The sequence below is a fragment of the Centropristis striata genome, chromosome 3 (genome assembly GCF_030273125.1).
Source record: "Centropristis striata isolate RG_2023a ecotype Rhode Island chromosome 3, C.striata_1.0, whole genome shotgun sequence".
Taxonomy (NCBI): domain Eukaryota; kingdom Metazoa; phylum Chordata; class Actinopteri; order Perciformes; family Serranidae; genus Centropristis; species Centropristis striata.
The window spans coordinates 19038315-19055787 of NC_081519.1; the positions used below are offsets into that span (position 1 = coordinate 19038315).

General features: G+C 40.8%; 1 protein-coding gene across 1 annotated transcript in view; it reads left to right on the plus strand.

Moving 5' to 3' along the window:
* The first annotated feature begins 851 nt into the window (after positions 1–851).
* The window catches only part of ccdc120b (coiled-coil domain containing 120b), a 17007-nt gene continuing 385 nt past the window's right edge, over positions 852–17473 (plus strand). Inside the window, exons 1-9 of the mRNA XM_059329586.1 lie at positions 852–1117; positions 9931–10030; positions 11243–11373; positions 12006–12107; positions 12201–12321; positions 12929–12988; positions 13834–13987; positions 14922–15023; positions 15301–16338. Of these exons, the coding sequence (XP_059185569.1) occupies positions 9982–10030; positions 11243–11373; positions 12006–12107; positions 12201–12321; positions 12929–12988; positions 13834–13987; positions 14922–15023; positions 15301–16338 (1757 nt within the window). The 5' untranslated portion in view covers positions 852–1117; positions 9931–9981. The remainder of the gene's footprint in view (positions 1118–9930; positions 10031–11242; positions 11374–12005; positions 12108–12200; positions 12322–12928; positions 12989–13833; positions 13988–14921; positions 15024–15300; positions 16339–17473) is intronic.

Below are 17473 nucleotides of genomic sequence, written 5' to 3' on the forward strand. Positions count from 1 at the left end.
ACAGATATTAGCTTTTTTTAACAATTTAAGGGACATGAAACAACTTCAAAGACACAAAATGAACACAAAGAAACACAAAACCACAGAGATGCATAATGACATCAAAAAGACACAAACAACAAAAAAGAGGCCAAATGACTAAACAAATCTGTGTATTACTGCTGAATAAGAGAGGTGTTGGGGCTTTTTGCATATTGGTGTCCAGAGGCCCATTGTTTTATAATCTGCCTGTGGATAGCAGTCATGGATAATAGATGTTTTTCTAGTTGTTTTAAATATATGCATTTATTTTATTGGTTTATTTATTGATTTATAATAATAATAACAATAATTATTATTATTCATGTTGACAATGCACATGTGCACATAGTTCTGTAAATGTGCCAGTTTTTACGGTATTTAATTTTTTTATTAAATGCAATTTTGACTCGATGTCTTTGGATTTGCCTCAATCCTGGTACAGTACATATGTTAAATTATATTTTTAACATTTTTTTTGTTCGTTTGTTTACATTTTTTTACTAGTTACACTTAAATAATATATAACTGTTTTGGGTCTTCTGATGGACTGATTGGAAAAGCGAAGCGACCGCTCGAGCGCTACACACATCAATTCACACTCACGTCTTCTCTCTCTCTCTCTCTCTCTCTATCTCTACTATTCAGCGTCATTGTGCGCGTGCCTATGCAACAACTGGATAACAACATTTGTATGACAGGATTAAGTGTCGCACATTGAGGCATGTTACAGCTGGGAGGGGCATCACCGCTCCGGTGACAGCGTTGAGTCAGTTGCCCGTGTGAAATAGAGGGTTTTCATCCGGTGCAGAAGGGAAAGCTTTCTTCTTTCTAAAGCAGGTCTGCTGAGATGCGCACGGCTCCGACACAGCGGAGGTCGCGAGGCTGCTGGTGAATTACAATTGGGATACGAAGCCACCATGAACGAGGGGCTCTTTTTTTTTTATCGTGTATTGCGAATTGCCGCACGTTTAATTAATTAAAAGCTTTCTTCTCGGGAGGATTTTGTCCTGTGGTGTCATGCAGGAATGATTTTTCTCGGCTTGTTTTTGCTACAGAGGACCATGGAGACCTCCGAAGACATCGGTCATGCTCTCTGGTAAGAGGGGATTCATGCTCCAAGATGTCCTTCTCATCCTAACTGGGCGTATTAATGAATAGCCGTCAACACAACCTATATTCCACATAAAAAAATATAGCCTGGCCTACATAAGGGACTCAAATTTGCTGTTTTATTTATTATTTGGTAATGTATCGTACCGTGAAAACCGGGTTTGTCACCGTGTCAGTTAGTGACACACCTGATATGTTATTGCTTCATTAATTAGTCCAGTGTGTTTCATTATGAGCCGGTGCTGCCGTGTGCAACGACTATGCAGATACAGGAGGGCTGCAGCCTCTGAAGCCGGGCTTGATGTGTGAACACATGCTTTATGCTTACCACGCTGAGCCAAATAACACGCCTGTAATTTAAATGCAACGACTGTATGAAATGAAATCCAATATGTCTCTTTCATGTGTGCTCGTGCTGTATTCCAGAGGCTGTTAACGGAAGAACATATTGTTTGTGTGGCACATTTCATTAAAAGGCAGGAAATGCCAGGAATGCAACTGCGTGAATTCAAATGGGCAGCAGCTTTAAAGGAGTAAAAAAAAAAAAAATCTGTGTCATGCTTCTTGGGAATACACAACTTCTCCCTGTTACTGCATTGTTATGGAGTAAAATGAGGCTCCTGCTGTCTGCTGGGCCTTATTGATTTCACTGTTCCCATTTATGAATACTGCTCATGCAGCAGCGTTAAGCCCTATTATTAACAGATTCCTGAACAAGGATGTCTGTCTGGATCTAGAAAAAAAACCTCATCTAAATGTGTTGTGTGGGTCAGTCAGTGCCTTCAGGGTGATTCACAGCTAGTCCGCCTTTTGGTGTATCTGGGAAACACCTCTCTGTTTTCAGAAGAGGATTTTCCACAGTACTGCCAAGCATTTTCCAAAGTGCTGATCATTCCTATTTTGGGGTTCTTGTGTATTTTGCAAAAGGTGTGACTTCTTAGACCAACAGGCAATTTGCAAAGAGGTTTGGTTTAGTTGTTTTATTGCAGAGGAAGCGAGAAGACCATTCACCCTCCTGTTCAGGGGGATTTTGACACATGTTGGTGTTTGTTTTCTCCCCTCTCTGCTCACTGTCATCTTCAAATTGGTAGCTCTACTTTTCTATAAAGCACTCCCTGTGGTTTTTGCTACTATGAGTGTTACAATTCAATCAAAAACCGCAGAATTGGACCATGACCCAGTTTGGTGCAATTCTTTTGCTGTTTTGTTTCACCAAGGTGACACTGCTCCTTTTATGATGCCCTAAAGACATGGACTGACATGATTTGAGCATCTGGTTCAGAAGAAGTTGTATGACAAGCATGTAGCTTCAGTTGGGTGTGTGTAAAGTCACTCACACCCTGTAACCCGCACATTTGCATGGATTCAAAATTAAAATAACAGGGCTTGACCAATGCTGGATTTGTGGGGCCAATACTGATATTAGGGAGTAAAAATGTAATTAAGTATGTATTTTCCTGCATTATATTCTGAAAAGAAAAAAGCTTTCATAGTGGTGCATGTTAAAACATGAACTGATACAGACATTTCACCAATATATCTGCGATTAGAGCCAGACAGATATACCGGTCGGTCAGTATTGTGGGTTGATATTGGCATCTCACTGAAATATCGGTATCAATATGTGCCAATATGAAAACTGTTTCAAAAGCACATACAATGGAGAAAGTGATGGTAAGGGTGATTTAGAAATGGTGTCATATTGGTATTTATTTTTCTTTATTAAATGATCAGTAATTGACTGATAGTAAACATACAGTATAGATTTTTTATCAAGCTCTTTATTTCATTTTTATTCTTTATTTCTCAATTTCCATCTCTAGATTTTATGTAAAATAATCAGTAAAAATCGGTGCAAAATCAACATAAAAAAGGTCTATTTTCATTCCAGCTCAAAATTCACTATATTGGCCATCCCATTGGTAATTTTCTCCTCTTTAATTGGTATCGGCCTCAAAACCCCCATATCAGTCAGGCTCTACCTGTGATAGGCTTATTTTGGCCAATTAAAATCAGCTGTCAGATAAATCAGTGGGGCTCTAGAAATATGCTTTTGGCCTCCTCCAAAGCGTCTTGGTGCTGAGGGTTTGAGCTCAGGGAATTAAATCCCAGACCTTATCAAGTGTTGGAAATACACCAGAGCAGTAGTGCCCCGGATAAAAGAGAGAATTCACCCACATTTCTTTAGTCATGAAGAACACAGCAGCATAAAAGAATCAGATCAGGCTGTTTTGCTTGTGTAGTAATGAATGTAAGCGTATGGCTGCACATCATAAGCAGCCCTGAACTCCCTCCAAAACCAAACAAGGTGGATTACAGCCACAGTGGAACATGAAAACAACTTTGGAATACATTCAGAAATCCCTCCAGGTGTTACGGAGCAAAGGGAAAATGCATAGGAATAATCCCCTCGGACGTTAGAGCCGCATTCCTTTCTTTATTACTCCCCCCACCTCAGCTTAGCAGAATCCAGGTGGATAGCAATCACCAAGATTGCTTTGTTTCACCCGCAGTAGCTGTGTCAAATGTGCAAAGGTGAGCGTCAAGGCCAAGGAGGGGAAATGGTGAGCCGCACGATTGGTCAGTCCCAGCTAAGCTGCCCTGCTGTGTGCAGATAAGCGTGTTATAAATCAGTATTTCATGGATATAAAGAGCACAAGAAGAGATCATATTAGGGTGGGGGGTGCGGTCACATGACCTTCCATAAGCCCTCCACAGTTCTTTGGTTGGGGTTGGTCAAGTGGAGGTAGTTCAGTAAATCCTCTGCACTGAATCAGCTGAAGGTCTGACCCTGACTGATCTCTGTATCATACAGAAACCCCAATCCCTTTTTTTCTCTTCAGGTCAAAAACATTTGGATGTTGACATTTATATTCTTCATCATTATAACTCACCAATGGGTAGTGTTAGGAGGGTTACTTTTAAAATGTATTCTACTACAGATTAGTGAATACAGGCCCTAAAATTTTATTTTAGATTAACCAATTCAAGAAACCTATTGCAAATACTTTGGATTATATTAATCTCGTTAACCTCATTTGTCTGGATCTTATATTTTCATACCAAAATCTTTTCTGTGTCCTGCAATTGGCTCTCATTCGTTGCACTGTTTCAATCTGTGTAGGAGAAATGATTGCCTCGTGCATTTTAGAGCAAATAAAAACAAAACAAACAAGAAGGACACTAGAAGAGAGTCTTAATTAATGATTAAGATTGGGTAAGATGGGTAAGAACTTCTTTAGTTAAGGTCAGCTCAATTAGACCCTTAAATATACGTTGCTCCCCAACCCTGACATAACATAAAGTTCAGGTTACTGTTCTTACAAATAAACAGAGTGAGGTTTAGAAGTGTAGTCCTGGCACGCTATTGAGGGCATTATGAGAGCCAACATTTGATACGGATATTTTGAATCTACACAGTCTGCACTATTGGCCGAGTTTTGACTCTTCAGAAACATTGTTGTAACCCAGCTCTGGTTACCATGTGTAAGTTCATAACAGCAGCAGCTGTGTCAACACCAACAGTCAACATGAGGGCTGCCAGTCTCACCTGTCCACAGAGGGCTGGAGGTGATATATCAGCTGCTCTTTTACATCTCAGCTGCTCCAAATTGCCTGTTGAAAGAGACTAACAAACACATTGTGCATCCCTTGCCAGTTGCAAAAGATATGAGGTAGTTGCTGAAGCACCCACTGTTACATATTAAGACATGCTGTACTGTAATTCATGAATATATCTGTTTTATAAATGCTGTTGACAACAGTAGCCTGTTCCTGGGACTCTTGGGCCAGATAAAAGCTGACAGCAGGAGAGAGTGAATCTCTTAAAGAGCTGGGAGGCATCATGTTTATCCAGGGATGGGAATACCGGATATAAATCTGTTGCCTGTAGGAATTGAGCTTTGCGATGAATGTTGTGATCTAATATGTATGACTACTAAGCTGAAGAGAGCGGTGCAGTTCCTTGTGTGGACACGGTAGGATTGGACCTACCTTACAGGCTTCAGTGTTTAGCCCGTCAGACTTGAATATTAAACTCGTCGCTGATTTGCATTCGTGTGATGCACGCTGCACAGGGGCAGCTCACTCTCATCGCACAGCTCATGTTTTAATCAACATGGCTTCCACAGTGCTATCCATACCACCATCCAGAGCACGTCCCCTATCCCCCTACACATGCTAAGTCAACATGTGTTTGATGATCGTGTTATGTTCATATCGCTCATACTCACATCTCCTCTGATCCCTCCTTTGATGCTGCTCTCTGTGACTCTCTGTTTATCTGATTCTTCATTGTCCCGCCATCTCTCCCGCAGCCTTCTCTGGAATGTGATGCCGTCTCGCTTTGTTGTACCTGTACCTCTGCACACATCTGTACACCAGATGTTTAAGCAGTTAGTGCTTGACTTCAACCAGTGAGACCACTGATCCTCTCAGGTGTGTAATTTGTTAGACTCCGTAGTGGTTAGAGGACGACCTGTTGCAGTTGATTGATTCATCCTTGTCTCAAAGCGATACTTGAGTTTGTGGTAACCCTGGAGTGCCTTGATGTGTGTTTGATGCTAAGCACTCACAAATTAGTTTTTGCTCTTTGCAGAAATCATGTAAGAAATAGTGGCTCATATTGTGATGCCGTTTATTTATTTATGTTGTATTATATATCCATTTTCCTTTTAGTCCAAATGCAACAGCTCTTGTTGGAAATCTTTTTCACAAATAGACCTAAACGCTTTCATAAACTGGGTACAGTTGGAGACTGTCCTTCCCCCAAAAAGGCCCCCATGGGTTGTTCATACAAGCAACTTTTTACTACCCTTATATTATTTATTGGCAGTGACCTCTGGATTTTGCAGTAATTATGAAGCGAGTAAAGGAGGAAGTCAGGTGACAGAGTATAAAGAGTGACAAAGTAAAATAAAAACAGGACATTGACCCAGGGTTTGTGTGAAACCACAGAGCATTGTTGATCTATTTTATCATACGTACATAAGTTAACTTGTACGTTAACTGCCTCACATACTTACTTGCATGGCAATGTAACTGCAATTATATAACAAACATATCCAAACCAATTAACTGTACCTAAACCTAACCTTGTAGTTTTGTTGTCGAAGCCTAACCATTTCGCAGGCGTTAACCACGTGTTTAATTTAAGAAAATGCTCTTGTGGGTTATAATAGAGGGTAGCAACCTATGTTGTGGTATGTGTTGGAGGACTTATTAGCAATTATGGCATACTATTAAATGCTAAAACATTGCAGTCACACCTCATTTCACGTATGTCAATGGATTGCTGTTTTTCCGGAGAGCTGATGTGCGTTTAAGCTGGTAAACAACAACAGGACTAGTTTATATGCCACACGTCTGTTTTGTCCTATAGAGAAGGACACACTTAGTAATTTCAGTTAGACAGCAATATTTACTTGCTAACGTTTGCTAACATTAGCCACCACTAGCTACTGGTCATACCAGACTGAGTAAGGCTGAAGCAGCTGTCCCTGGGCGTAGAAGATAAAGTAGGTGGCTTTCACTGCTCATAAATTTAAGATTAATGTGTAAGAGGAAGAATGGCTTTGTTCAAAAGTTACATTCTAACGCTTTCAGTGATTGCATCATGTCAGCTGTAGTAGCCAAAATGAAACAGTCTTACTCAAGTCCTGAAATCAAAGGATTGTTAGTTTTATAAAGAGATAAAAGGCACATTTTAGGGAGTGAAAAGTATAGCACCAAGCTTCCAAGCAAATGTTTTGATTGCTGGACAAAGCCATTCTTAAGAGGCACGGCAGCCTTTTGGCTCCAGCTGCCCAGTGACCATGCAGATGAATACCAAATGTCTCTGTCTGTCTTCTCTTGACTGCTTCTCTCAGTGGGTTTACTGCTCAGTCTGGCTTTTCAACAGAGAACAGACATGACACTGCCTTGTACATTCCCAGGTGAAAGTCCTTCCCAGTATATTAGATTAACTTAGATCTAATTATCACAGGCTCAGTTTTGTGTAACAGGGTTCATGTGATGAGCTTTTGTCTGAGCTTTGGTTGTAACTCTGCCACTTGTTTGTGTGAAAGACTCCTACTTGTCTGTCAATGGGAGGTCAAGCATGCTGGGGGTTTTCACACGTACAGGAACAAACAGCAGTTACTGGTTCAGTTCCAGGACAGGAGCCAACGCAAACTCGGTACAAGTATTTCAAGTATGTCTTCACACAAAGTGAGCCTCATTCTCTATGTTGTTTGAGTGAGGAAAACAGAACACTATGTCTTAGTGACCCCAAAAAGCAAAAAGCCGGTCATTTATGTGCAGAGCTCTGAGACAGCTGCTCAGAGTGACTGATAGATAAATGTTTCCTTCTCAAAGATGTGATGCTTTCAGAAGCAGTCTCTGGACGGGTAATTTTGATTCAGCCCTTGAGGCCTTCCGTCTAGATTTGAGGGTTGAATGGAGTCGCTGTATGATTTACTCGACTGGCAAGATGCTTGTTTATGGCAGCGATTTGTGAGCAGAGTTGAGTGAGAGGCTTTTGGCAGAAAACGCGATTGCTATTTTTGGATGTCAAGTCTCTATTGGGTATTAGGGAAGAGGCTTTGTTTGTAATGAACCTTCATTATGTGGGGAAAAGTGCACATGAAACATTGCTCACTTGCTACAGTCACATCAAGGAACAATTTCCTGTCTTTTTTTAAAAGGGTCTTATTTAATTTCAGACAACAGTTTATTTTTTCCCGTCTCACTAGAACTATTCCTGATGATCTGATATGTAAAAGCTATTAAATAAAGTAAACGTAATTCCATACAAAGTGAATTTGATATAAACCTTGATATTTATGACAGCAGGAAAGAGGAAACTCTGCATTTATTCCTCGCCTCTGTTATTTATTCCATCACTTTGCTTCTGGCTCTATTCCTCCGGCTCCCTCTCTGTTGTACCCGTAGTTATTGAGCTATTGAGACATAAAACACTCAGGGTTTAGGTTTCTCCCTCTCTGTTTCTGCCCATAAATTATTAATGTTACTTATCCTGTCTCATTTCATTCTCTCTGCAAATTGGTTGCTAATTGTATCTGAGAGCTAATTTAAGAGAGCATTACTTACTTTCAGAATGCCTTAAGGTGCATGTTACGTTATCATCAGACTCTTATTGAACTTTTCATATTTTCTTAATGTTCTTTAAAACTGTCTGAATGCATATTATTAATATGGCTTTATATAATGTCACATCAGGGATTTTTAGTGCTTTTGGTGATGCGGCTGATAATCTGATAATAGATTCTCCATACTGTGTATTGTATGACAGATACACTTTCAGCTTGTTGAGTCTCTCATGATTTAGGTACAATCACAAAAAATATTATTGCACAATTTCCTTTTTAAGTTGTATCAGTAATGTTTTTATAACCTTTTCAAGGAGAGTATGACGTAGTCACCATGATGTCAACAATATGTGGAGTGTCGTTTTGAAGCCTCAAGTTTAGCATTTTGATCGTTGCCATCTGGGTTTTTTACTGGGTTTTTTGGAGAAGTGATTAAGTAGGTCTATATGTTGATGCACAGTACCACAGGACACGGCCACCACATGACACCCCTATGGGAACTTTCGTGTGTTTACAAAAGTCCTCTTTCTGTTTTTCTTTCTGTCCGGAATGTACCTCAACCTTTGTGGTAGTTTTCAGACAGACTGTATGCACTGTGTGTCACAGGAGTAGCATTTTAATGCTAACCTCCTCCAGAATTAGCGGACAAGATAACAGGCTTTTTCATTAACTAAAAAAATAGTGTAATTATGTTATAATGAAGATGCTAGTTTAACACATTGTTAATTTGAGTAATTAGTACAGGATACACCACCTAAATTAAAGTACGAGAGTTCATTATTACTCTGGTGGTATTTCTGTCCATCATCATCCAACACTTGAACACTAGGAGGCAGACTTTGTATATTTTACCGAATTATATACACAATAATAATGTTTTTGGAACTGAGGCATAAGCCAACCATTGGTTACATCTCACAACATTCTTGCTCCCTTTTCCCGCTAACTCTACTGTGTATTTTGCAAGGGCACTGTCACTACAACCTGTGCTTAGTGCTGCTCAAGACAATTTGATTGGTTAAGTGAAATACAAACAAGCAGCAGTGTTTTTTTGCCGAAAGCAGAATGATAATGGGTGCAGCCAGACCATTCTCCAGTCCTGACATAGTGCTGTTAAGATAGGTCTGGCTATGCAAGACAACATTGGCTGTCACATAAATTGGGATGTTAATTTTAGCCATCAAAAAATAAACTTATGTACTGGCAAAAAGAACAGCTGACCTCGCAGAGTGTCTTTTAGTACAACCGAATGCTGAACAAGACAAAAGGTAAAAAAATAAGTTCACTTTTTAAACTTAGGGTAGTCACACCCTAAAGCATTACCTGCATTATCATCTATTTTACTCTAAATTGGGCCATCATTTACAAAATTCACATCATGTTGTAGTGATGAAGAGTTAAAACTGCATTTAAATCATAAAAATGTTTCTGAGGTAATAGATCAAGTGAGAAGTAGGGTAATTTCCTCATAGATGTCGATATAATCTGACTTCTTTCTGCAATCAGTGGAGTAGCCCCCTGCTGGCCATTAGAAATAATGCTGGTTTAGGCACTTCTACCTTGGCTTTATTTTTTCAAAGCCAGACTTCTTGGATTCAACTTTGGACACAGGAACAGGGGCATAGTAGCAGAAAGAAGAAACCATCTGAGCCTGAATATAGTAAGTTGATGCACCTCAGCAGCAGTTAAGTCTCCGTTGCTTTATCCTCAGGTGAGGGCGTGGCTGGGAGCAAGAGTTGCAAAGTCCCCAGAATTACATCACATGGAGGTCAAAGGACATCTGATCACATCCATGGGTTTGGGGGCTCCTGGTGAGTACTAATGACTAATCACAGCGTAAAGACAGACACTTTCTTGTCTGGACAAGCTTGGAATGTTTTTTTCTCACAGCTCAACAGAAAGAAAACAAAAGTGTTTTCCTCAAGATAACAGCCAACTGAAATAACAGCTGTATGTGTGAAGGCCATTTGTTCCCATTCACAGCTGTGAGATAATCTTGTTAGAAGAACTGTGAGCAGACATCATTGTTGTTAAAGCAGACATGTTAAAAAGCAATCACAGTGAAACAGTACAAACTGTGGCATTTTTAATGTAATAAGAAAATCCAAAATAGTGAGTGCCATATTTTGAAATAGAGTTGTTGTGATATGAGATTCAGAAATGCCTCAAATACACTCTAAAATGCAGAACCAGGTCACCGATGAGATATCATGTTATCTTTTCATTGATTTGGCCGTCCAGCCTCCTGTTGTTAAAGAAGAAATCTAGTCTTTTTTTCTATATTTTTATGTCATCAAATCCCCTGAAAAGACATAAAACAACTATCCATCAGTCACCTAAAACTTAACTTACCAACCCTGGCTGTGGCTGTCATCTCCACTGAACAAAAATATAAAGGCTCCAGTTTTTCATGAGCTGAGCTGATATCAAATATCTTAGACTTCTTGTCTTCTCTGTTTAAATCTTTTTTAGTGAGTATTTCTCCTTTGCTAAGATAATCCATCCATTTGACAGGTGTGGCATATGAAGATGCTGATTAGACAGCATTATTATTGCACAGGTGTGCCTTAGTCTAGTCACAATAAAAGGCCACTCCAGAATGTGCAGTTTTGTCACACTGCACAATGCATCTTAGATATTTGATTTCAGCTCATGAAAAATTGATGCAAAAACAAAAGTGTTTGTTTTTCTTCTGTGTACAAACCAACTGCTTCCTACTGAAAAAACAGATGTGAAACAGCGTATCTAGGACTGATTTAAAGTAAACTACAGTTTACATGTTTAAGGGAATGAAGGTACATGTCATCCAGTTCAATAGTGTAGCCCATTGTTTTTAATAATTTTTGAACAATAATGGAACTCCTTGACACAGAGGAAAACAAAGACTTTGGAAACGCTGACAATAATGTTCATTGTTGGTTTGAGTCCTTAAGTGGGATTTGTTGGCAAAAAATAGCATATTGCCAGCCTTAAACTTTAATTCAGTCTGTGTGAAGTTGCGTTTCATGTGCTGTGCTGTGTAGATGTTCAAGGCTGCCAGGACAGCAAGCTGCAGGCTGAGAGGGTTGCAGCTCTGCAAGAGAGGAAGCAGGCCCTGGAGGCTGTCCTCAACTCCAGAGTGGGAGAGCTCAGACAAGTCTGTTTGCAGGAAGCAGTGAGTAGCTCTCCCTTCACTTTTGAAACATGTGTGGTTACAGCATTCTCACTGCATACACCTCAAGTGTTGACATGGCATCTGCCTTTTGTTAATTTGTTAATTAATTAATACATTTTCATGCAGAGACTGTAGCATATTACACCTTATACCATATTTCTAAAGATGTGAAACTCCAGATTTAGATGCAATGAGCAGCCAGTGATATTTTTTCTCACAAAATAAATTGCATATTTACATTTGCTTGATTGCTCCAGAGAAGTTGTCAGCACACCTTAATGTAGCCACAGCTGCCTCAGCTTTTCATTAACAGATGTTTTCAGCTGGACCACTCTATCTCTGCATGCTCTATTCTTGGATTCACAAGTTGTCTTCTCTGTTTTCACTGTAGCTAATTTAGAGGTTTGAAGAACTATTGATCTGTAGTTATTCTGTTTCTGCTTTAGAGGTAAATCATGATCGATACATTATTTCTGGCATCTATTTCAGTGCAGTAAAGCATTTAAGAGCTGGTTTTATTGAGACTTAGAGTAATCTGTTAAGTGGTATCATTTTATGTAACACTTTGGACCCCACAGGCCAGTGAGTGAGATGGATTTTAGTTACTGGGCACTAATGAATGTCCTCTGCAGGAGCTGACTGGGAAGTTGCCACATGCTTTCCCCCTGGAGACGGGGGAGAAACCCCCAATGGTGCAGCGCAGAGCTGGCTTGGCGCCCAACACCAAGGCAGAGGTAAGTCAACACCTTGAATATCAATTGTGTTTACGCAGCATTGGTCCCGCTGTGTACTTGTGGTCTAACACGCCTGTCTGTCCCTGACTGCAGGATGAGGCTGCCCAAAGAAAGCAGATGAAAGCCATCTTCACCGGTGCTCTGTACAGACACTCAGAATCAGACAGAAATATCCCAAATAGCAAGAGGACAGTTCATCGGGGATGTCACACAGGTACAATTGCAAAGCCCACCACAAACCACACCCTTACACCCACTTATATAATGTGAAATTAATGTATAATTTATGAAGTGTGCTATCAGTTTTGTTTCTTTTATTCAGCAGTTCAGCTTGTTAAATAATGAGATCTAGAGGATCAAAAAGTGGATTCCTTCTGCCTTTTTTTGTACAAAACCTTTCAGAAATGACAATCTAAGGCTGAAATTACATCATTTTTGAAAACTTGTAATACAATAAATAATGGCCTTAATGCGATTGAAATACCCTATTCACCCTATATTGCAAAATGTATGGAATCCTTGACTCTAAGTTCTCAAATAAAACAAGATTTTATCCCATGTTCAGATTTCTGTTTTTGAAATGTATGAAATTAGCACATATTTAAAACAAAAATGTCTTTTTTGAATATTAAAACACAAAATCACAGAAACATGTACTACAAAAATAATAATTGTCTTAATTAAATTTTAATACAATCTGTTACGATCTGTTATCATTGACATTTTGTGCTTGTGAAAAACGAACTTTGCATGTATGTTTAGTAAAGAAATCAGTTGTCATGCTGCATCATCTGTGACCTAAATGGTTTGTTGTGTTTCAGAGGACACTGTCATGTCAGAGAGTACAAGCTCCATGTCAGATTCAACATCCCATGACAATGGTGAGTCATCTGAAAACAGACCGTCTGTCAACAACTATCTGTAGGATTTTGTTCATTCATATTTATATTCCCTGTGAGTAGAATTAGCATATAGTAAGGGTTCAGTTTCACAAGTTTAGAGTTATTTTGTTCATTATATTTTAATTATTGAGTATTCTATTACTTTAGTTATCTATTTATACTTCTATTTATCTATCTTATCTAGTTATCTATTTATACTAAAAAAAACAATCAGCCTATTTGTAATTAAAATTTTAATCAGGTAAGTTTATTTTATTAAAATGTCTTGGCCTATTCTGTTATATCTATTAGTTTTATTAGTGTTCTTTTTATATGCTTTTAAGTCAGTTGACCAGTCAATCAATCAACCAACTAGAGAGAGAGAGCACAGTCCTCTGCCAAAGCCGGCAAAAAAAAAAAACCCAAACAAAATAAGTTGTGTATCCAGCCTGTGATTGGGATCTGCTCCAAAATGTTATGGCTTCTTCCATGGCTAATGCTTAATACTTCCAATAAGTATTATGAAAATCAGGCCAGTAGTTTTCTGTAATCCTGCTGACAAACAGACAAACAAACAAATGGAACTGAAAACATTGTAATAATGAGCTTAACTGACACAGTAGTAGGTAGACATTGGAGCTCTTTTTCACATTCAAAACACATCACTCAGACTTAGTGGGTGGGAGACTCATTTGCACTTCTGGTGTTAAGACAAAAAATAAAAATATAAATTCACATTTCAGTTGTAAACCCAAAATAGCTTACTGATTTTAATGAAAGTGATAATTTGCTTTTCATCTGAAAGCTGACTATTAAAAAGATACTTGTTTTTCTTCTCCTAAAAGAGTCTTCTCCCAGCGTGGCAGCTGACCAACGCTCTCTGTCACAGCCCCGGCTCACTGTGGGCAGCCCCGACCACAGGATCAGCAGGAAGCTGTCACCAGTCGAGATTTACTACGAGATGAGAACACGCCGCAACTCTGTCACAAGCTCTGTCAGGTACTTTTCTTAAAGTGACCTCAGGCTGCAAGCTGTACAGTCTGCAGCGTGTAGGCCTATGTATGAAACTATACTGTGTGTGTGTGCACTAGAGCTGTCCCGAATACCGTTTTTTGGGCTCAGGAGTAATCAACAGTGAGTATTCGATGCTTCGGCTGGGTGGGTGCTGTTCAACTCAGAAAAGACCAGAACAGGCCAAACAAGGCCAGACATTTCTCCGTTCTCGGTTGAGATAAACATAGTGCTGCAGTGGGATTCTGCTTGTCACCATTATTAGCTGAAGCCTGTTGCAATTTGCACTGCATAAAGGAACCTAGTGGCTACCAGACTTTTCCTTTAGCTTGATTCTGACAGAACAGCACGGCTTAATTTCAGTCTGCATGCAAGTTTTTTCAGACTAACATTGTTGAAACAAAGCAGATAATTTTGGAAACCAGAGCAACAAGTTAACGGATTGCCATGTTGTCTCTCTGCTCCCTGCTGGGTGTGTGTGTTTGCAAAGCCCTGCCCTAGGTGAAACACAGTTCAAGGCAAGCAGAGAAACTAATGCAACTGTAAATTACAGTAACGACAGTTACGGTAAAGTGAACCTGAAACACGGCGCCGTAACACATCTCTTTCTGTGTAATTAAAGGTATTCAAGGATTCTGTTACTCTACAGTATTGGGGAAAAAAATACAATATCTGACTCCAAAATGGAAAACTGAATACTGATGGGCAGATTATGAGACAATGGACCCCTGGGCTCAGACCAGGCCCCACACCTCCATAAAAAGTCTGTGTTTATGGCTCCTACATAGGTGCAAGACAAAAAAAACAAATATCCTAATAGAAATTGGGTCCAGCCCGAGTGCCAATGTATTATCATTATTGTTTTAATTTATTGGTGATTAATGTTAAATCGATCCATGCCCTTTTTTGTTGCTTCTCACAGCCCAACACACTCTTTACCCAGAAGTGCATCTAACATTGAAGGTAGAAGTGTTCCAGCGACTCCTCTGTTGGCCCGAACTGCTCCAATCAGCGTTCATGTCAGGTAATCAGTGATACAGTGCAGCGTCTGTGTGTTACAGCTCTCTCCCACTGTGATGACTGTGTGGTTGGAAATTACTTAATGACTGAGTTAAATGCAGTCACAGAGTCAGGGTTGTAACAACGATTAGTGTCATATTTAGCTAGCAGCAAGGGCTTGAGCTCATCGTTTGGTCGTTAAGCAAATGAATTGTGTCTTTTAAATGATTTTCTGTGAAATGCAGTTACATGGTTCTGATTTAAAATGCTTTCACTCACTTTTCTTTAACCATTATCCTTAGGTCGGATGCGTCAGGTGGTAACGGGTTGAAGCAGTGGTCTGGCAGCCTGGATGTGCCCTACATGATCCCACTGGCCCAGGAAGGCTCTTCTTCTGACCGCAGAAGCTGCCCTTACAGCTCCCGGGCCAGACGTAGTAACAGCTCAGAGGCCCTGCTGGATAGGTCGAGCCTCCCTGATGATCCTGCTCCCAGAAATGGGATGCCCCCCAGAGGAGGGCCCTACAAGAGCTCAGAGACACTAACTGATGGCAAGCTGCGACACATTCACCTGGGCAGCCCTGAGAGACATGTTGATGGCTCTGTGGACCAGGCCAAGCTGCGTCTGTCCATGGGCGACAGAGCTGCTGGTGGAGGATACAATGAGCTGTTGATGGACTATATCTGGGGGAAACAGCAGAGGATGCAAGTGCAGCACCACCTGTACCAGTCCACAGGCAGGATCTGGCAGGACATGTCCTCTCCTCGCTCCTCCACAGCGGCGGCGCCTCCCCATTCCAATGGCTTTTCCCATTCCCAGGTGCACCTCCCCAGCGCCGCACCTCCTTACAGCCCCATGGTGCTCCGAGGATCTCAAGCTGAGCTGCGCAGGGTCAAAGTCACCAGAACCAAATCTTGTGGACCCTTTATTCCTTTGCAGCAACATCCGCAGGATGCCATCCTGCTGTCGGCGTACGAGTCTCCCCTCCCTGCCTCTGGCACCACCACATCCTCCATCCCCAACCTGCACCCCTACCAGACCGAGCTGTCTGGTCCCTCCTTCAGCCGCAGACCTCCACAATTCTCTCTCCCGACCCCAGAAGACTCAACGCGCAGCTTGCATAAAGCCCTGGCTCTGGAGGGACTGAGGGACTGGTACCTGAGGAATGCCCTTGGCTATCCTCCTGCTGCCTCAAAGGGCCATGAGGCAGGGATCTCTCGCCTCTCACACCCCCACCCATTGGTGCACCAGGCCCAGTCTGTTCAAGGTGAACCAGCCAACCTCCACAGGCCTCAAATGCCCCAGTCAGCCAGCTTCCATGGTCACCCCCTGCATGGAAGGTCAGTATTTCATTTATTTTTATCTTGCTTTGTCTCTTTGCACCTGTATTGGCTGGAATCATCATCAGTGCTGTAAGCTAGAATTAATACACCATAAACACAGAGAAAGAAAAAAGCCTGAAGGAATACTTTCATTATTGTGCCTGTGTTTGACAAATACACTGCACTCAAAGCAGAATAATCTTGTACTATCACTTTAAGAGATCTGATTTCACAGTGTATTTTGTTTGTTTTGTAAAAATACATTTTACTAGACTGCATGCATGTTGCCACTCAGTATTTACCACTGAGATTCACTCAAATATCTTTGTCAGTGGAAGCTGGCAGCACATCTCCCAGCAGAGGATGGTGCTATTACTCTCACTCTGTTCCCAGCCGATCCATCTATCATCCTGTGACCTTTACCACCGCGGTTGTTTTATTTTTGTTTGTTTGTTTTTTGCATGGTCAGCATTATCTGCTGCTGTCTGCCTCACAACAACATACAGGCACTTGGATGTCTCCTGATCACTCATAGTCCCAAGAGAGACAACAGTCACAATGACACATGAAACATTGACAACCTAGCAGATAAAACATGTATTTATAGACCCTTTTAATTCTGTTAGGGATTCCTTAAAGGGGCTTAACATGATATTTACAACATAAATATAACAGTGTGAGTCTTGGTGTCCTGACCAAAGATTGAAGTCACGCTCTCTGTGTCTTTTCATCTGAGCTTTTCAGTTCTTTGTTGAAAGCAGACAACAACACATTGTCGTGCCTATTAGTGGATGTGTTTCCTTGTGTGTGTTCCACTCGCCCGCCCTGCTCTGCTCTCATACAGCGGTTATCAATGATAAGGCCTTCACAACCCACAGCATTGTCGCAGAAGCATAACAGCAACCACATTTTAATCATGCCGTTCTGTTTTGTTTGCCAACCTGTGGCCTGTAAAGCCCTTTGAGATGACAGTGTGACTATAGGCCCATACACATACTAGATACACCGCAGCAGCTATTGGCTATTACCAACATTCTGTGTATATCTCTGAAACGCTTTTCAGACATTGACACCTTTTGTTGTGTTTGTAGTGTAGGCAAATGTTGTCTCTCTCTGACATGACCTGTAATTGGCCAGAGTCTCCCTCCACAGG